Source organism: Myripristis murdjan, chromosome 8 (assembly GCF_902150065.1).
Source record: "Myripristis murdjan chromosome 8, fMyrMur1.1, whole genome shotgun sequence".
Taxonomy (NCBI): Eukaryota; Metazoa; Chordata; class Actinopteri; order Holocentriformes; family Holocentridae; genus Myripristis; species Myripristis murdjan.
This window is the reverse complement of record NC_043987.1, coordinates 16,379,273-16,400,941: the sequence shown is the minus strand read 5'-3', so window position 1 is coordinate 16,400,941 and position 21,669 is coordinate 16,379,273. Positions and strand designations below refer to the sequence as shown.

The following is a 21,669-nucleotide window of genomic DNA, read 5'->3' as shown; positions in this document are numbered from 1 at the left end:
TTTATGAGACCCCGTGTAATTACATGTTGTGACCCGAGTGTTGTAGCCAATCACTGCGCAGTACATCCAGATGACGTAGAATGGCAGCGACTCGCTTATCAACACATGCGGGATGGGTTGTGTTGATCGTCGCCAACGTGCTAGATAGGAAATAAGTGATCGAAATTATTTAAACTGCCATTTTTTAAAAAAAATATATTTTGGCAGACTTTCTGAACAAGATGGCAAACACCAATCTGCATTTCAAAACAAAGTAAGTTTGACGCATTGCACGTGGAGACTACAGACATAAGCTAAACGACTCTCTTGGCTACAGGTTAGCTGTCACTTGAAACGCAACTTAACATTGTATTTCTGCTCCTCCCGTATAGCTATGATGTTTCCAACAAGATTGAGCCGTTTTATAAAGGAGGCAAAGTGCAGGTGAGTTGTCTGTTTCGTGTATCAGCGCCTCTAAACTTCATCCACACTGCAGAGATGACCTACAGGCTAGTTTATATATCCTTCTGGATCCGTCTAAGAGTTACATGATCTCTGTGTTTGCTTTTTTCCCCCCACTCTTCAGATCAGCAAAGATGAGAAGCACATCTTCTGTACATGTGGATCACGTGTGAATGTTTTGGAAATCAGCACAGGGAAGGTTGTCCACAGCATCGAGCAGGTGAGTCCAGACTTCCCTCATCCCTGCTTGGATGTTGACATGCACTGAATTATCTTGCACTTCTGGTGTTATATTTCTCCATGTTATGAATGCAGGATGACCAGGAGGACATCACTTCCTTTGCGCTCAGCTGTGATGACGAGGTACGCAAACATTTGAGCCACTTCCTCACATAAACTACTAATCCTCACCCTCTAACAAATACTTCTGATGTGTTTCTGTCAAACCTGCAGCTCCATGTTTTGCTGATCTTGTCTCCCTCCATAGATTCTGGTGACAGCCAGTCGGGCTCTGCTGCTGAAACAGTGGGACTGGAGGAAAGCCCAGTGCACTCGCTCATGGAAGGCCATTCACACTGTACCAGTAGCCAGTATGACCTTCGACCCCACCTCCACACTTCTGGCCACAGGTCCGCTAAAAAACACTGGACTGATGACAATGAGATTTATGCATTGTATGGCGTGTTATTTTAATCTAATCTGGGCTGTATACACAGTTTGTAATTTAACATTTTATCTTTGTGTTGTCTTGCAGGTGGCTGTGATGGCACCATTAAGCTTTGGGATGTAGTGAAGCAGTACTGCACTCACAACCTGAAGGGGTCGTCTGGAGTTGTACAGTAAGTCCAGATGTCAGTGCGGTAGAAAATGCACAGAGGCTTATTTCCTAAAATGATTTGTATGTGAAAAAAACTGTTGCTTGGCTTTGCAACTTTTATCACGATAAAAGTTGTTCGTTATAGGGTTCTGTTCAGATGCCTGTCATATTGAGGTGAAGATTTTTTTTTATTTTTTTTTATATAATATCTGATGCTTTATTGCACCAGGAGCTGCATAATTCTAATTGCCTTAATTGACTAAATACAGTGGATACACAATAATTAGCTGGTCCTAACATATTACTGACAGATGTGCAATGCAATATGTATTTTATTCAGGAGAAATGTTAACTGGACCTCACATACAGTGCAGTGCAGAAGAGACGTGCTGTGTGACAATAGAGTACAAGTGAAAACACTGTTAAATAAAACTACAGGTCAGCACATAGAGAACCCTGTGACTTAAGGCTTGAGGCTTTTGCGAAATTAATATTTGGGTGATTTAATGGACTTGATCAAAGTACAGCTACAATTACCACAATGAAGAGTGTTTTGTTTATTTCATTTAATTAGAATAACTCTGTATGGATAACTAATGGGATTTGAGTAATACATTCTTCTGCTGATATTATCAGCCACGGAGTCACAGTTACAGCTTTATATCATTATTGGTAATTTCACCATTGACCAGTTTAAAAAAAGAGAGAGTGGAGACTTTTGCACAATTATGTTCTTTTAAAGTTCTCTATTTTTACTGTAAAATTGTCAGAGGAGGCAAGAGTTGCAGACTAAATCCCAGATTATCTGTGGGTTTAGAAATCTGTTCCACAGTTTGGGTCGGAGAAGGCAGTAATAATGTATTATGTCGTTACACAAAACTAAATCATTATCTGGATATTTTGAATTCTCTTCCTCAGTTGTGGCATAGTTTCAGACCAAAAAAATCTGGTTAATTGGCCCTTCAGCCCATTGAATTTATGCTGAGAATTGAAATAGTTCAGTGTCATAGCTGTCCTTGTGTGTCTGTGCAGCCTGGTCCAGTTCCACCCAGACATCAGCCTGCTGCAGCTCTTCTCCTCCTCGCTGGACTGTGGCATCCGGCTGTGGGACCTGCGCTCCAGCCAGTGTGTGTGTGTGCTTCAGAGCCACTACAGCGCCGTCACCTCCCTCGCCTTCAGCCCTGACGGCGGCACCATGCTCAGGTACCGTGTAGCCATCAGGCGTCAGCACATGTTGGTGACAGCAGCGCTTTTCGCCATATTTACAAAATCTTAACACCACCTTGTCTTGTCATGAAGGACACTGATGTGGTGGATCCAGCTTAAAGCCATGATCCTTTAGTGTTTTCTCTTATTGAGTTTCTACCAATTACAAAGGAGGAGATTTAGATAAAGAGAAGCAGAAGCACACAAGAAAGATTTTAAAGCTTTGAGAGTGTTGACTGTCTGAGATGTGGATTATATAAAAAGTGGCTGCAGGTCTGTCAGAAGGATGGTAATGTCTTTCTAAAATTCAAATATGTTATGTATATTCAGTGTGTGTGTTGGCAAATGAGTAAATGCACACTTGATCAACTCTCTGATCAGTATTTGTCAGAATGCGATGCAGCGCTGATGTTAGCCCAGTAAATACTGATCAGAGAGGAAAGCGAGCGGGATTCATGTTTTTTTACTTTGTATTTTTGCCTTGCACTTTGTTTTGGGCGTCCGTCCTGTACTTTTTTTGATTTTGTCGGCAAATGAGTACAAACGAAAGCATTGCATGACAGGATATTTATTTGTTGCTGTATTTCATGTATCCATGTTTTATCAGTCGTATCAGTTTTAGTGTCTGCAGCACTCTTTATACTTTAGTCTGTCAGTCCTTAGTAAGTGTTGTAATCGAATGTGCTTCATGGTTGTAACTGTGTCCTGATCTTTCTGTGTAGCTCTGGCAGGGATAAGATCTGCACAGTGTGGAATCTGAAGACCCGGACGGTCAAGAGAACCGTACCAGTCTATGAGGTATGACTGGTGTGCTGAATCTAAAAACTTCTGTTCTTTGCAAGCAATTCTGATGTCTTGTCCGAATTACTTAAAAAAAATTAAATCCCTTTGTATTCCCTTTTGAGAAATACTGATTTTGAGCAACATGTTTCTGTGTTGTCTTTGCCTCCAGGCAGTGGAGGGAGTTGTGTTGCTCCCTGCGAAGGGGGACTTCTCTCAAATTGGAGTAAAGACCAAGGACTTGCATTTCATCACAGCAGGCAGCAAAGGTTAGAGTCATGCCCTGACCTGACTGACTATATCGCCAAGCATGAGTCCCGACGTCTGCTCTTCAGAGCTACACTTTGAGTGATTGTGTCATTCCTCCCTGTAGGTGTGTTGAGAGTGTGGGAGGCCAGCACAGCGAGATGCGTGTACACCCAGACCCTCCCCTCGGCTCCCGTCGCCGCCTCCGAGGATGGCAAAGAGGAAGACGACAACCCCTCCAGCTTGACCTACCTCCTTCCCCTGCCCGCCTCCTCCAGACTGGCTGCCGTCACCGCAGAGCACAACATACTGCTTTACCAGCTGCCCGGCCTCACCACGCAGCAGCAGGTGGGTGCAGTGAGTGCTTAAATGCTCCAGACACTGATGCTATATATGTATTTGAGAAGGGGAAAAAAATCTTCCTCAAGTGTCTTTTTTTTTTTCCTTAATATTAGTCCTAAGATAAAAAGGAAAACAGCAACAACAAAAGCAGTTCTTATATATGTTTTTAACTCTTCTTTTATTTCTTCTTAAGAAAAAAGTTACAAATAAATGGTATTCTTGAAATAACAGTAAAAAAAAATCAGTTTTCTAGCCTCAAAGATAGAAAGTTTATTTACTCTAGTTAATTCAGACTGAAAATTAAAGAAATTCTTAAGAAATAAGCCTAAGAAAACTTGAGGAATTGCACTTAAGAACCTTCTGAAGAATTTTTTTTTAAAAATTCCTTTAACAAATTCTTAAGATCTGCTGTAAGAGCGCATTTGAGAATCCAACCCTGGAGCAACACAAATTTAATAGGCACACAGAACACTTATCAAGGTAATGTAGGCTGGTTTCTTACATTTTCTCCTGTCCACTCTTTGCAGTTTGTGGGTTACAGTGATGAGGTGCTGGACGTGAAGTTCCTGGGCAAAGGGGACAGTCACATCGTCGTGGCAACCAACAGCTGTCAGCTCAAGGTGTTTGAGTTGCTGACAAACAGCTGCCAGATCCTCTACGGACACACAGGTACACACTCAGCCAGCAGAGGGCAGCAGCGTATTGAGAGATGGAATGGTGTGGTGGTGTGTGTGTGTGTGTGTGTGTGTGTGTGTGGATGTAGCTCTGTATCGAGCCAAATTTTAGGACCACTCACTTTCTCCAGACCATAGATCGACCAAATGATGCCAGATGAAATCTCTGATTCTTAATTGATTTTACCAGTTTAATCTGCCGCTGTCATGAGGGAAAGAGGCAAATAAGAGGGAAAAGACAGCCTAAATAAGTATTTTTATGTGAAACTAACAGGAAATGGATTATGCAAAAGGGGGTGTGATTTATTATTACAAAGGTGGTCTTTAATATGCTATACTCATACTTTTGGAAAATTTGTAAATGGAGTTGAAACAAGAATGATTGGTTACTTGAGGGAGCATTTTTCATCCTGGTATGCTCATCAGTGTTCAGTGAACTGATACTTACAGTGTTTGATGACAGTGTGGCATGCAAAGAGCCGTGGAACATCAATGTTTCAGGTCACTTTGTGTCAGAGTTATGTGAGACTGAAAGCTGTCATTAGAGGCACCAGGATGCAAATGCATAGCTGAGAGAACAGCAGACAGGCTGTCAGGGTTTTTTTTTTTTTTTAGTCAAGGTGAGGTTTGTGGCAGGGCAGGCCCCACTGATGTGTCATCACCCTGCATTAATCTCCTCTGGCAACACCTTGCTTTTTCCTTCTTTTTGTCTTCCCCCACAGATACTGTCCTCTCGTTAGATGTTTTCAAAAAGGGCGCTCTCTTCGCAAGCTGTGCCAAGGTGAGCACACAGCCATTTCCTGGTTGACTAAAAGCAAAAAACAACCAGGGCTCTTATTTTAAAAGTGTTTTTTTTCTGTTACTGTTGGGATCTTGTTTTTTCCATGTATATAAGCTCTTTTTTCCTAACCATTTAATCTCCTGATCCAAAAGAACGTGGACTGACAGTGAGTTCAATGTTGGCATCGTTCAAGGACAGTGAATAAAAGAATAAGAAAACCTTGGACATAATAGATTATTTTTAATGTATTCTATGTGTTTTATTTGTGAGACCAAAGACAATTTTCATGCAGGACATGATAATAAAGTATATTCTGTTCTATTCTATTCTATTTTATTCTATTCTATTCTATTTTATTCTATTCTATTCTATTCTATTCTATTCTATTTACATGCATGTGCAGCTAAGTTGAAATATTCATTGAATACTTAAACTGAGTGAATCAGATGCGTGAGCTGAATTCTATTCAACTTACATGAACGTTTCACTGTAAATGTAAGTTCACAAAATAACACTGACATGCTCCAAAGCAAAGCAGAAAATCCAGCTCATCTGAGTGTTTGCATATTTTGTGGTTGTGTGTGTGTGTGTGTGTGTGTGTGTGTGTGTGTGTGTGTGTGTCCAGGACAAGTCCATACGTGTGTGGCAGATGGACAGTGCCAGTGGTCAGGTGCGTTGTGTGGCCCAGGGCTTCAGCCATGCCGATGCTGTGGGGTCAATCACCTGCTCCAGGTAATTCTTTTTACTTCCCTGAAATCAGACCATTTCCCGTACAGTGTGTATGCCAGCAGCTTTCAAATCATTTATTAAGCTCATAAAAGTTTAACCAACGGGATCTCCTCTGGGTTAATCAGAAATCAGCGACTGATGTGGCCCTGGGTTTCAAATGACCAACTCTGTTCGCTTTCCTCTGCATGTTTGTGTGCGTGTGCGTGCGTGTCCAGGTTGAAAGCATCATTCATAGCGTCCGGCAGTCAGGACTGTACTGTCAAGGTGTGGGAACTGCCTGCGGACTTCTCTACAACAGGAGCGGACATCCATCAGCTGACTGCCCGTGCCACTGAGAAGGCACATGACAAGGTGCACGCTCAAAAATAAATTCATTTACAGAGTCCAGAAGAATATAAAGCTGCTGTCATTTGCATGTGCAATAATCTATCTATCTATCTATCTGTGTGTGTGTGTGTGTGTGTGTGTGTGTGTGTATGCATACTTTTGTTTTTTTTGGTTTCATACACTCCAACAGCATTCCACCACACGTACACACGTGTGCTTACACACTGGTGTCTGTGTGAGATAGTGGAAACATCTTTGTAAACCCTGCTTGGCAGCTCGATGTTTTTCTCTTAAGGAAGTGTTTCTGTGGAACTGATTACTCTCTGTGATTGCTGTTATATAACCCCTTCACACACCCACTCACCTCTGACTCAGGTGATAGTTGACGGTCTATAATTCAGCATTGCTTGGCTTGTTCAATTTCCTTGTGGTGATATGTAAACATTCCCCAGAAAACTTCATCTAAATATCGTGCGCAACCAGGTCAGGTGATCCTGCTGGAAGAATGGTAAATTATTTCCAAGCTGATGAGATCCTCTCTGTGTGTTGTCACGTAGGTGGACGACACGTGATCGTACATGTGATTTTTTTTAAAAAAATCCTGACCCTGTTCCTAACCCTATTCCACCTCGCTTTCCATCTTCTTTTATCACCATCTTCCTCTTTCTCACATTACGTTTCCTCCTAACTCCTGTTACAAGGGATGCAAGGTGGAACCTTATTGGGCTTTCTTTCTTTCTTTCTTTCTTTCTTTCTTTCTTTCTTTCTTTCTTTCTTTCTTTCTTTCTTTCTTCTTTCCTTCCTTCCCTCCTTCCATCCTTTCTTCCAATAGTAGTGTGACCAATGTCAGTATAATATCATGCATATTTTCAGTATATTTTGGCACACTGCAAGTCCAATTGATGCCAACCTTTTGTACACACACCCAGGCTTACTGTATCTACTTTTTTGTCTACATTAATACATTTTGTCTTCTGTTTGTCCTGTTTGCTCTTTGTACTGAGACTGTACAGTCAGGGGCTGTAGTCACACTATCCATTTGAATCTGAAGTCACTGGGTCTCAGTTGACATTGTGTCCTGTCTTCTCTAGCGGCCCATACATCATGCTTATTCTGAGAATCTTTTGTTCACTCAAGGACCCCTGTGCTTTAGCTCTTCCCCTCTTGTACATTTTGTTGTCGAAATGTTTTTCTCATTTCCTCATCTCTATCGTTTCTCAGGATGTAAACAGTGTGGCGGTGTCGCCCAATGACAAGCTGCTGGCATCGGGCTCCCAGGATCGCACAGCCAAGCTGTGGTCCTTGGCAGGTGACAGGGACCTGGGCTTGCTGGGGGTTTTCCGGGGCCACCGTCGCGGGGTTTGGGCTGTCTGCTTCTCTCCTGTCGACCAGGTGCTGGCCACCTCCTCTGCTGACGGCACCACCAAGCTCTGGAGCCTGCAAGACTTCAGCTGTCTCAAGGTGGGGTATGGGAGTAGGTGTGTGTGTTTGTGTGTGTGTATGTGTGAGAAATGGAGTAACTATCTCACCGCCACTGATAATTTTCTTTTTTCTTTTTATCTTCAGTCGATATCACAGTGTTACACTTCAGTATATTCAACACTGACATGAGTTATGATATAATGTTGTGTACATTACCATTCAGCTATAGCGTAACGCCTCTGGGTTATAATTATTCATCTGAAACATAAGTACTTAATCTTGAGCTTGACATCACTGCTGTTATCTGAGCCATAAACCAATTTCATTGTGATGCCTGACTGTACCTTTTGGCAAACAAAGGGAACAATTTCCCTGTTATTTTCCTGGGAAGTGGCACCAATCTGATTGGTATTTTTATTGTTAATTTGTTTAGACATTCGAGGGTCATGATGCGTCAGTTTTGAAGGTCATTTTTGTAAGCCGAGGGACTCAGCTGCTCACCAGGTACTCCCACTTTCCTCCCATGTGATACACGCCTTCATTAAAGTAGAAAGAATACAAGTTTAACTTTAAAATACACAATTCTAATTCGACACCCCCAACCATGCTCGCTTCCTAGTGGCTCAGATGGTTTGGTCAAGCTATGGACCATAAAAACCAACGAGTGTGTCAAGACGCTGGACGCCCACCAGGACAAGGTGTGGGGGCTCCATGCCAGTCGCAAGGATGACAAGATGGTGACCGGGTCGGCGGACTCCAACATCACCATCTGGCTGGTAAGTGGGATTAGACTGACATTCATCTGTTTAGGTAGGACGCTGCGGAGACAGGAATAAGAAGTTTTATTTCTTTTACCTGCGAAAAGAGGTGGATTCATACAAAAAGATAGTGCTGAGGCTTTTTTTTTTTTTGTATGAAGAATCTGGGCTTATGCTCATTCTGTTGTTGTACCGCCATTTCCAATAAGAGGAGCGCCAGTGTGATGTGTTTTATGTTGCTTCCTGGTTTATGTTTGGGTCATGAGATTGGAAATGTGCTTTCAAAAGTCTATTTTTCAAACACCCTCACTACCTTTATCACATATGACCGACTTGCCCACTGATTATGGTGATAAACAGTGATCGTCACTGCTGACCAACAATAAGGAAAAGCAGTGAAATAAGAACGCACAGAAATGACGCTGACCTGACTCACAAGACTGACAAACCTTGCTATATTATTACCTATATTATAAACTGTTGCTCTATTAACTGTGAGATAAGGCGCAGGAGTCATATCAGGTACCACAGCATAACTTGTTCATAGCCACATATAGGCATTAAATTATAATTTTAATGAAGAAGTTTAAGTTTAACTTATTGCAAGATGATCGGAGTTAAATGCTTTGTGACCTGCAACGTGCACAACAACAGGAATTCAAAGGGAAGTTCATCATTGTGGCATCACATTGCATGAAACGTTACATAACAAAATATGAATGTCAAGTGCCATGTATGGAGCCATCCTTTGCCCTTGAAACATCTTAAAACTTCCTGGACTCCTGTACAAGTCTTGAACTTTGTGTACTGGGATATTGGACCAATATACAACCAATATGAAGCCTTTTGTGTCTAAAATAGTTCTATATTTCATTCATCTAAGCGCACAGAAATGTGTATCATCTGGGTCTTGGTTAGAAACCAGTTTTTGAGTGGTAGTCCTGCTATAATCATCAGCGCTGGGGTGCTTTTGATGTACAGTTTTTCTTGAGGCTGTCACTTAGTGGTTGATTCAGCTCCATGCTGTTTTTTGAGGCTATGGTCTTGTGTTGTAGGTAACTATTCTCTTTAGTGGCACTGTCAGGGAAGTTGGACTTTGGCCAATTTTGCTGACTGTTTGGCCTCCTCAGTTGCATCATGTTGCTTTGGAAAATGCTGAATCTCAGGCATCACTTTAAAGATGATATGTGCTGCTAGGCAACTTAATATGGCTTAACTATTATTATCAGAGTATCCCTTCCCTGAAACAGGTGGTGCTGCAAATTGGTCTGCCTTCCCCAGGTCTACGCCTGCCTGAATGAGAACTGTCACCCAAGTAGCTCATTCATTCTACAGGATGATTGTGTAATGGCATTAACGTGCAAATCCAACCTGAATTACTTTGATTATATCCAAACAATAACAGCTTGTGGCATTGTGCCTTGCATTTCTATGTCAATTGTGTTGTTTGAGGGTGTAATTTTGTTTTGTTTTTTTCCCATGTATAACTTGCTAAACATAGTGGGCAGGGTGTGGTGTGTGGTTTGGTAACATTTTCCAATAATCTTGAACATAAACAGGAAACTTGAGGCTTTGGTGTCAATTCTCTGCGGGATGTCAGATATAATTCTATTAAATGTCAGAAATCAGTAACTGAAGTAGAATGGGGTAGAACTGGGTTAAGGGAGAGAAGGTGTAACAAAAGGTTACATTACAACACTTCATCATAGAAAAAAGTCCTGGAATTTAATGAACATCAGATTAACAATAAGGGTGGAATATTTCTTAAAAGCTGAAAACTAGCTAGTTCATTTGTTGTTTATACCAGTGGTTTTCAAATGATGCAGCCTTAGTCTTTAGTCGTCAAGTAAGTCAAGAGCCAGTCAGTAAAATGAAAATTGTAGTACCAGTAATCCACATTTCTCTCATGCACTAACCCTCTGTAACCTAAATTTAAAAATTTTTTGCTGATACTTTTTTTTTTTTTTTTCAGAAAGTGGAGTCTAAATCATATGCATTCAAACACTGCATAAAGTTCAGTTTTGCATGGGCAAATTCGAAGGCCAAAAAAGCTATTTGCAAACAATATTATTTTCAAAGCATTTGCAGTTTTATATATTTGTTTTTATATTTAAAAAAATATATATTTTTATATCAATTTATGTGCCCTGCTTTTGTTACTTCTATATAGAATCTATCTATCTATCTATCTACTACTTGAGACTGCACTTGACAACAGTAAGTACAATATTGTCTGTGGTCCACTCCAAATTGACTGGCAGTCCCAAAGACCAACAAACCACCACTTGTGGTCACTTAATGTGACATGCTTGTGTTGTCAGTAATTGCGTCAAAGTTAAATTCCAAGGATATTTGGATAATGAATGAAATACCACATTGTTGTGTGTTGGGGCAGCCGGGTTGGGTCACCTCACCGTGACAGCAGGTCTCTACCCTGCTGAAGTGTCCCGCAGGTCACCTGAAGGTCCAGGTGCTGACTTTGCACTGTGACCACCGTGAGGGAATCTCCCTGCCGTGACAGAACATCATTAAAAAATGTCCTCCCTTTACCTCTAGGACGTGACCGAGGTGGAGTTGGCAGAGGAGCAGGCCAAGCAGGAGGATCAGATACTCAAGTGAGTTTCACAGAACTTTATCCTCCAGATGTGAACTGAAATGAGAAAATGGATTAAATGTCATGAAGAAGACTGATGTAACCCAGCCTTCCACTTTCCATCCTGTATTTGGCCACTCAAGCTGAAGTGGTCGGGGAAACACCACATTCTCTCCTCTTTCAGCGGTCAGAGGTCTGAGATCAGTCAGTAGGCCCCAGACATGAACTGTTTTCACTCTTCCTCCGGCTGCCGCTCTGTCTGTCACCTGATAAACACAGAAACACTTTGTTAGGCTAAGGTGGACCTCAGTGGGCCATGGGTCAAGGCTGGCTGTGTGTGTCTGTGTTTGTGTGTGTGTGTGTGCACACTTTTGTATTCTAATAACCGTGAGGTCTCAAATGATTGTGCGTTTCATTGTATTCAGGTACACATTAACTCATGCAAACACACAGACATGCACTCACTCACTGACACACACGCGCATTCACTTATTTTTGACAAAAGCTAGGGACACAAAGGGATGACCCATTTGACACCAGACTCAAGTGAGTCACAGAGTAAACACACCAGATGCATTTTTCTATCCTTTATCCTTTATCTGAATAAAAAAGGTGGAGTGCCCTGCTATTCCAGTAAATGAAGATAGACTGTTCTCACATTGTGCTCCGTCAGTCCAGGCAACAGCATCCTGAGCCTTGTCCTTTTTGTCCTTTTGGAAACAAAACTGAGAATCACTTAACTCCCTGTACCTTTCTACTGCAGTGATTTACTTCATATTGTTCATTTCATGCAAGCTGAGCTGCACAGGGGCCACAAAACATGAGCACCAAATGAAGTGAATAGTCTGTGTGTGTTGACTTGAACCCACACCCCCCAACACACACACACACACACACACACACACACACACACACACACACACACACACACACACACACACACACACACACACACACACCCACCCCACTCCCCCTCCTGTTCCCATCCCCTCCATGACCTACAAGGAAGTACTGTGCATCTATTGTTTCGCAGGCAAGGCAAGATTATTTGTACAGCACATTTCATGCAGAGTGGCACGTTCACAGGCGAACATGACTCGCTAAGTGTGAACTGGTGTCTGTGTGTTTCTTGTGTCTGAAGGCAACAGGAGTTGACCAACCTGCTCCATGAGAAGAGGTATCTAAAGGCCCTGGGCCTCGCCATCTCCCTGGACCAGCCTCACACCGTGCTCACTGTCATCAAAGGTACAAAATGCTGCCACTCTGCCGTCCATTGTCTCTACATCAGTGGGACAAGAGAGCCCGTCTAGTGGGCCGCAGAATGCCATGGGTAGACGTCAGAGTCCTGCATGGGTCCAGCTTTACAAACCGGACCCATGCAGGACCCAAAGGTGCCTGACTCGAACCAACAAAGCTCAATACAGCACCCGAGCGGTTACCTGCAGTTTTCTCTAAGCATGATTCTCCATGCCTGAGTATGTTTATTTTAAGCTTCAGTTTGGCTAAACAGCAAAGTCACTCATAACGTCATTCTCAGTGTCTGTAATTATACTGAATTTTCTCCCACACGTCTGACTTGGCCTTCGAGGATGTGATGTCAGCGTTCTGATGCCTATGATTTTTTTTTAAAAAAAAATCACAGGCAGGGGCTGTTATGTGTTTTTTTTTTTTTTTTTTTTTTTTTTTACTGTTGTTTTATCGTCTTTACCAAAAGTCTGATTTCATGACCCACCAGTATTTCACTTCATAAGAAAAACTGATTTTAGTGACAGTACTTGTTTAAACAAAAGAATAGGTTTTCTAAAAGAGTTTGTGAGGAAAAATATTTACTTTTGGGCTCTAACATGTTATAAAGATGAGTAGGTGAGCCTTGGGGTGGAAAACATTGAGAACGGCTGCTCTAAGCTGACCTTTGTTTGTGGCTTTCATGTACACCGATGTGCTCTCATTTGAAACTGGGGTTCAACTTGTGACATTAGGTTAAAAGAACATTTAGCTTTCTTTAGTAGTTCTTGTCCTCTTTAAAACATCAGAAACACACACGGCACACCATGCTTCATCACAGCACTATATCTTCTCACCTTTATCTCATAATCTGTGGTTTCAGTTTTTCAGCAGGATGGTAATGGCATCCAGTTCAGTGTAGATTACAGCTCAGTTACAGACGTTCTAGCCACCCATGAATGGAGACGCACAAACCAGTTGGAACACTCTGTCAGAGTGTGACACGGCTTTTAAATAGCCCCATCAGCCGTTGACACCGGGGCCTCCGAGCTCCAAAAATAACCCCGTCCAGATTCCACACAGTCATCCTCTGTGCACTCGACATGCTGGATTTCTGTAGCTTTTGTGATGTCTCATGTCAAAGAGAAAAGCGCATCAGCTTGTGAAGATAAGTGCAGTGGAGCTGTCTTAGCCAATAGTGACGAGATGCCCTGTTGCAGTTGTCTGACAACTCAGATTCAGGGAAGGAACTTTGGAGAGATTTCTGAGAAATTTAAGTTTCAGTAGTACATCTTCACACACTGTGGACTTTAAGAGATGTATTTTGGTTCGTCAGGGTGAGCAGCTTCGCTTCTCTATACCTGGGTACCATCAGACTTTGTTAGATCATGCCATGTTTACTGAGTTGTAGCTAAATCTCCTGGGAAAGAATGAAAGAATAACAGCATTGTAGATTGGGGATAAGTGATATCTATAACCAAGTCCAGAAGCACTCGAGTCGACCCTCCTTGGATACTTTTCAAAACCAATCAAAAGTTTGCGGACAGTACATAGCTTATATTTCCCAAGAATTTCTTATATAATCCTCCTCTGCTATCCCAGTTAATTCACGTTATATACAAAAGGAGAACACATCTCTTTTAATGCTAACCAACCAGCCAAGCAGCCTGATGCCTTAATATCACCACAAATATGCAGTGGGACTGTACCGAACCTGTACTTGTACTGAGGAATCTGGCAGTATCATGTTGTATCACATGTCAGCTCTGAGTATTTCATCATTTGAAAAAAGCTGTCATCTTTGTCATCTATGTTGCTGTGCTAGAAAACAATGGGAGAAATCATTTTTAACACTACAACTGTTTTCTACAGAGCCCCTAAAGTCTAAAGTTTTTTTTTTTTTTTTTTTTTTTTATCTTGTGCGCACAAGTTATTATCATGTGGGAACAGGTTATTATCTTGTGGGAACAAGATAATTATCTTGTGCGCACAAAATAATTATCTTGTGGGAACAAGTTATTTATCTTGTACGCGCTATGAACTATACTATACTCATATGCATCTCTAACGACTTCCGATGCAAACAGCAAACAGTATTCCAAGATGAAAATAAAACTTGATTAGCTCAGTTCTCTCCATTATATGGTTGCTGTTTGCATCGGAAGTCGTTACAGACGCATATGAGTATAGTATAGTTCATAGTGCGCACAAGATAAATAACTTGTTCCCACAAGATAATTATCTTGTGCCCACAAGATAAAAAAAAAACATTTGGGACTCCGTAGTTTTCCTCATTTCATTGGTGGTGACATTTCTGAAGGCTTGCATCAATAATGGTGGTTATTTTTTGTGTAATGAAATGATGAGTGTAAGAGGACATGCAATACACTGTAGTAAGAGGTAGATCATCCTTGCACATCACACAATGGGCTAGTCTATTGTCAGTTTCATGTTGATACAATTCAGTGGGTTCTGCTCAGTCATCGCTCATCCCTTACACAAAAGGAATTTCCTTCGTCTGAGTTATGTAACCATTGAGGTGTACACAATAGGAGCTATTCAACGTGTAGTTGGACAGGAAATCTTGCCATTGTGTTCATATTACTGTTTCCACCCTTGAAATGTGGCATTTACTTTAAAGGTTCAGATATATATGTATATACTTTTTGTATTTGTAAAAAGACACAAAAACAGACAAAATGTAGTGTTGTAGACTTGATTCAGATGGATTAGGCTGAGGTTTTCCCCAAACAAGCTGCACAAAATTCCACAATATCAAAATGAAAAGGGTATTGGGAACTTTTGCTGATTTATTTATAATAATACAGAAATATTTAACTAAAAGTATTCAACTCCCCAAGTCAATCATTTTTAAAGGCACAGACGGCAGCGATTACAGTCATCTTGAATTTTTCTGTTAACTCAGTTCAGAATTTGGGATTTTCTACTTTTCCTCCACAGAATCTCTTGCCTCATGCTCCCAGAGACTTTTTCATGTCTTTGTGCAGCTGATATTACTTAAGGCTGACTCATGCTTCTGCATAGAAGCTATTCCATAGGTACGGCATAGCCATGTACCCTACACCAAAGCCTGACATGCACCTTCCCTTGAAAAAAATAACATACGTTGTGGTCAGCAACAAACAAAATTGTCAAATCGACCTCCACTGTCAAGGACTGTAACACAGCTTTTAACTTTTTGTTTTAAATAAATTAAGTATTTCCATTTTTTTTTTAAACCTACGTTGTCCTTTGTCCTGCTTTCCCTAATCAGAAATTATGTAAAACCACAAATGTGAAAAAAGTGATTAGGGTAAAACATATTCTTAAGTTACAGTGTGTGAACATACCGTAGCATTAAAGTGAAGGTTATAATATGGCAAGTAAACGACTGTTGCTACTCTTGGCACAAGGCATATGTTTATATTTATTTCCTCCTCTGTGGGGGTGACTAGTTTTTCAGGAACAAAGGTGTATCAGCCACGTGCTCTGTGTGTCATCTTTAATATCTTATTCTGTGTTGTCCTCAGCAATACGGCAGAGTGAGGACAGCCAGCAGCTGTTGGAGAGGACAGTGCTGAAACTCCGACTGGACCAGAAAGGTACAGACAGTCAGAAGATGTCCTGTCCTACATCTGTACCCTTTAATACCTTGATATTTAAAACTTGAAATGGAGTCTCTAACACAGTATGTAGAAGCTGTAAAGAGTTTTGGAGACAATACTAATGAAGAAATCACGGGCATAGCATGACTATGCATTTTTACTCACTTTCAGCTTGATTCTTACAAAACACCTGATATGAGTCATGTTTAGATGCAACACTGGCATCTTTCCAGATGCGTGACAGACAGTCAAGGCATGGGAGGAATGCGTGTCAGTGCTGCAGTTTAATACAATATAGAACCGTGGTTCTCAAACCAGTCCTCAAGTACCTCTGGGTCTGCAAGTTTGTGCTCCAGCTTGAGGCTACTTTGCATACCTGATCCAGTTAAGGGTTTATTTCTGACTGAACCAGGCGCACAAAGAGAATATAGGGAGAAAGGAAGAGGTGTAACCCGGGTCAAAATGAATGAGAGGTGATGTCACGCAATGTTATATTGACTACATACGGTGCATGGTTGCTATGACAAAAAAAATCCATCCCTTTCATATCTAGCACAGAAGATTGTTTTGCACCAGAACATTTACTAACTGGATGTTTAAATAACATAGGCCTCGCACCTAGTAGGCATAAAACATCAGGCATATTTAAAATGTGTTTCTCAAACAAGTAAGCCCCATGTTGTTTTATTGGAAGAGGAAATAATACTTTCAACCCATTTAAATTCTGGCGCTGAGGTCTCATTTTTTCCCAAAAATGCTGACAGGAGTAGCCCATGAAAGAATCGTCTCCCTCCCATCCCTTTCATCTCTGGGGCAGGTATGAAACTGTGAGACCCTGGATGGTTTCAGGTGTGTGAGATTGTAGCTGGAACAAAAAGTTCTAGGACAGGAAGTTTTTGAGGACTGGCTTGAGAACCACTGATATGGAATATCTCTCCACTTTCCACCTCTATGTAATATTTCCCTCCTGCCCAGAGTCGCTGCTGCGTTACTGTGTGGTGTGGAACACAAATGCCAGAAGCTGCCTGGACGCCCAAACGGTCCTGCAGGTGCTGCTCACACATCTGCCTCCCGAGGAATTGTTACAGTACCAGGGGGCCCGAACCCACCTTGAGGGACTCATACCATACACAGGTCAGCAGCACTGTGTGTGTGTGTGTGTGTGTGTGTGTGTGTGTGTGTGTGTGTGTGTGTGTGTGTGTGTGTGTGTGTGTGTGAGAGAGAGAGAGAGAGAGAAAGAGAGAGAGATATGGTATGTGCAAAAGCAAGGAAAGTCGAGCAAGGTTTCTTTGTGTAACCCTTAATCTCAGTGTGAAAAAGCTTCACAATGCTAACATTATGAAACTGAAAAAAAAAAAAAAAAATCCTCAAACCATAGGCCCATGGGCACATCCTGGTGGCTCACCTGGGAGAGCTGCTGTCACTATGAAATAAAATAGAAATGCCAAAGGGGTGTCAGCAACTTAGACCGATATGGCTGGGACATACCAAGACAATGTCAACCTCCACCTGAGGCCGATGGTCAAACCGCTCTGCATGGTGTCAGATTAAAAGACGTCCATGGACACACCACACAGACTATAGCTGACGCCAATATGCTTGAACCTGCTGCACCTGTGTAAGAGGAAATAACTCTCCATACCAAGGGGAGGCACCAGTCTTTCAAAAAAGAAAATAGGAAGACTTATGATCGCGGAAAGACAAACAAATGATCATTAGCGCATCATTTTCACGCCACTCTCAATTGGTTGAAACGGTGTTGCTATGCAAACTGAGAATACGTTTGGTAAGAAGTTGTGTGTGGAAGCAGGTTTGTGTACCACGGGTAGCTCTATCTGGTTTGCTAGCTTGGTAGCTAGTTTGCACAATTTTAAAACAACTGGATTTCTGTTTATTGTCTTGTGCCCCCATTTGCTTTGGCAGAACAGCCAGTCAGAAAACTATGTCATCAGTGGCTTCCACCACTGATTTAACATGCTCAGTTGGCCGGGGAACCGCTGATGCAGGTTGACGGTGCAGGACACAACAAAGACTACAGGCAGCCACAGATGGCCCACTGAGGGCTGACCTTTGACTTGGTGGTATCAGGGGCTTTAAATGTGCAAAGCAAAAAGTGTGCCAGATGATAGTAAAGGTAAATAGTTTTTAAGACTGGTTTTAATGGCATCTGTAGAATTTGCCTCTCTTTGGAGGCTCTTCCAAAAGACAGTGATAAGAAAAACACACACTGTTTTCGGTTTCCTGATTGACTGCTGGCATAGATCAGTAGCCATTGTCCTCTGATGCCAGAGTGCACGGTTCCTTGAGATCAGATAAATAGCATGACATAAGCCTTTTTACCTTGAGGTCACATCAAGCATAAATTTGAAGTGTAGGGAGGGCAAATTTTGTTGTGTTTGGTGCAAGCAGAGTAAACCTAGTTCCACTGCAAAAACTCAAAATCTTACCAAGAATATTTGTCTTATTGCTAGTCAAAATATCTCATTACACTTAAAATAAGACATGATCACCTCAGAAGTAACTTGTTTTTAGACAGTTTTCACTTGTTTCAAGTGAATTTTCACTTGAAAATTTGCTCGTTTCATTGGCAAAATTTGCCAGTGGAAAAAGTGAAAAAATTGTCTAAAAACAAGTTATTTCTTAGGTGATCATGTCTTATTTTAAGTATAATGAGATATTTTGACTAGAAATAAGACAAATATTCTTGGTAAGATTTTGAGTTTTTGCAGTGTCCCCTTTGACCGATCGAATGCTTTTGACTGCAACCTCTGATTCAAATTAAAGCACCTAATACCAATAAGTGCTATAATGCTGACTCTGTGAGACCTGCTGATTATCTGTTTACCTCCCCACAGAGAGACACATGCAGAGAATCGGTCGGTTGCTGCAGGCCTCCATGTTCCTGGATTACATGTGGCAGAAGATGAGAGTGACAGGTGCACCAGCCAGGTGAGAGGGGCGGGCGGGGTTAGAGCGGCTCTCAGACTCGTGATCTGTATAGTCGGGTCACAGGCCAGCACTCATGGCACATCCTCCTCCTAGCCAACTGATCCCAAAATTCAATAGAAATTTTTCACAGTCATTTTGAGTTAAAATAGCAGCATAAACACAGATGATACTATTGACCTTAATTAAGGTATAATACTACCAGGACCAGTGACTCTGTTACACCTTTGTTATATTATTAGTTAACACTTGAGTTTACCCTGCTTTTCATGTCAAAATCGCTGCTGTGAAAATGGTCTGTTACCACATGGAAATGTCTTTGGTTCATGACAGCTTGGTTACATTCGCTGCGTCACATTCCTCTTCCCTTAGGTGCTTATTTATTGCTTTTCCACTCAGTAACAGTATATGTCTAAGTAATCCATTAGTCATTTCTTGGACCATACATGACAAAAAGGATGTAATCAGGCCGATCATACCCTCCAACACAAAGGCCAGTTGTCTTTTGGCATGTGGAGAATTTTGGTAAAAAGGAAGTGTTGGGTTACAGATGACTGACCGAGTACAGAGTATCACTGACAGAGTATTTACCAGAAGCCGACGATGAGGCAACTGGCTCGTTTTTTCCTCAAATGGAGGAAGCATTCCATGTTGAGAAAATGTGAGATCCAGAGGGAAATGATTGTTGTTTTCAGGAAGGCAGGGGTGGATGGAAAGATGATACCAGGTACTGCAACTGATAGGTGACAGCTGACTGGTATTTGTACATTTTACATGCCTTTTGATCATAGGGATTTGGGTAATCCTTGGTAGTGATGACAGCATTGTGTCTTTTCCTACAGTGTTTTGTCATTTAATGACTTAAACTTAATGTGTAAGCTAAAATGTGTGATTATACTGTTTGAAGTAGGGTTATACCGATAGTGTTTTTGAATATTGGATGTCCATTTCTTCCCTCTTTGATATGAAAGAGGTTATTTGCTTGTTCTTTTTTTAAATGTTTAATATTGTTTGATAGTATTGCTAATTTTTTTTTTAGCATTTGCATTTATTTATTTATTTTATTCAAACATTTAATCAAAAAGATATTTACTCCAGTAATACTTTTTTTTTTTTTTTTTTGCTTTGCATAGTTTTAAAATTTAAAGATTTTCAATATTGACAGAAAACATCAGCGGTCTCCCCTGCATTTATGATTTGTGATCCTAATCCATGATGGCATTTCCTCTCTAGCATGGACAAAGATGAGGAAATGGACACCACTCCTCTCAAAGAGACCCAGCAGTTTATGATCGACAAGGAGTCTGGCGGGAGTGGAAAAGGCAGAGGCGGGGAGAGACGGGAGGAGGAAGATAATGATGAAGATGAAAACAGTGACAGTGGACATGACGAGGATCCAAACTGCCCGGTGGAGGAAGAGGATGGTGAAGTAAGTGCCGCCAAGAAAGCATCTCTTGTCACTTGTGGGCACGCTGAAAATGGCAAGACAAATGGCAACCACCACTCTGGAAGTGAGGAGAGCTCGGAGGAGGAGGAGGAGGAGGATATGGAAGAAGATGAGAGAGATCAGATGACAGCCAGAACGGTGAAATGTCTCCCAGGCTCTTCCGCTTCACACCTCCAGAGTCTTGCCAGCTGACTGGGATCACCAAGCTGAACGCTGATGACTCGCTGCAGGTGTGAAGAGCCCTAGGAGCCCGTTATCTCAGCCCATTAGCTGGAGTGACACGTTTAATTTGTGGTCCTTGCAGCACAGGCAGGGATAGACACACCGACAGCTACAGAACGGCCTTGCAGTGAAACAATGTTAAGGTTAACAGGCCTGCCTGTGGGTTCCCCTTGTCAGCAGCCAAATCCTCAAGACTCTTAATCTGTTTTGATACTTAAGTTCTGTGTCCTTTCTTCCCGCCTGTCAACAGGATCTGATTGGTGTAAGAAAGCAATCACATTATGTAAATACCCTGTTGTAAGTGAGGGAGGGAGAAAACAAAGCAGGAAGGAAGTATAGCTTTTTTAATATTTCACTATTCAACTAGGACCAACATCCTTCATAGCACATAAGAACACCTTTTATTTCAAAAAATGCTGTGTAGTCCAGGTCTACCACCTCTCCTGCAAACAAAAGAAGACATTTATCAAATAACTGTATTTTGTATGTTGAATTTTGAATAAAATGTGTGCCTTGTGATAATGAAATGTTGCAAAGGAGTTGTATCTTTATAGAACTATGAAACAAAAGCCCTTTTCAGTTGTCACATAATGTCTTTGACACAACTCATAAAGAATGAGATTTATTATATAAATTGGGAGAATTAGATCTGAGATATTAGTTAAAAGACAAAAAGCAGAAAAAAGCAGTACACCAGAACTCTTCTGTGCCAATTAATTTTAGGGCCAGAATGATGCTCTGACGGTGTGATACTGAAATGTGACAGCATTCTGGCCCTGGCCCTAAAATCAGTCGGTGCAAGAGAGGTCTAATTTTTCTGATGTGCTGTATTTTCTGATTTTTGAACGTTTGTTTTAAAGTTCAGCATTCAGCTATATTGTAGCCGTTGGTGAGGAAGTGCACCTGCGTCCACGCCTACCATTAGGTAAAAGATAACCCTAAACAGGAATAAGAGCTGGAGTAATATAGATTATGTGACAAAGGGAGAAGGAAGTGCTGCATTGTGACAGGGCAGGTAAAGGTCCATTTAGAAACAAATTCCTGGAAGTCTTGCTTGATATCAGTCTCTAAGTGATGCAGACAACCATGGGAAAAAATGAAGGTACTGT

General features: G+C 41.5%; 1 protein-coding gene across 1 annotated transcript; it reads left to right on the top strand.

Annotated features, from left to right (window-relative positions):
• The first annotated feature begins 86 nt into the window (after positions 1–86).
• Positions 87–21,087, top strand: tbl3 (transducin beta like 3). Its single transcript, XM_030058698.1, has 23 exons — positions 87–253; positions 372–423; positions 566–661; positions 757–804; positions 929–1,070; positions 1,196–1,280; positions 2,291–2,461; positions 3,187–3,262; positions 3,417–3,513; positions 3,618–3,838; positions 4,360–4,501; positions 5,229–5,287; positions 5,913–6,019; positions 6,232–6,367; positions 7,565–7,804; positions 8,199–8,269; positions 8,385–8,541; positions 11,080–11,138; positions 12,258–12,361; positions 15,871–15,942; positions 16,921–17,079; positions 18,801–18,894; positions 20,125–21,087. The coding sequence occupies exons 1-23, from the start codon at positions 222–224 to the stop codon at positions 20,528–20,530; spliced, it is 2,826 nt and encodes a 941-aa protein (XP_029914558.1). The 5' UTR covers positions 87–221; the 3' UTR covers positions 20,531–21,087.
• The last annotated feature ends 582 nt before the right edge of the window (positions 21,088–21,669 follow it).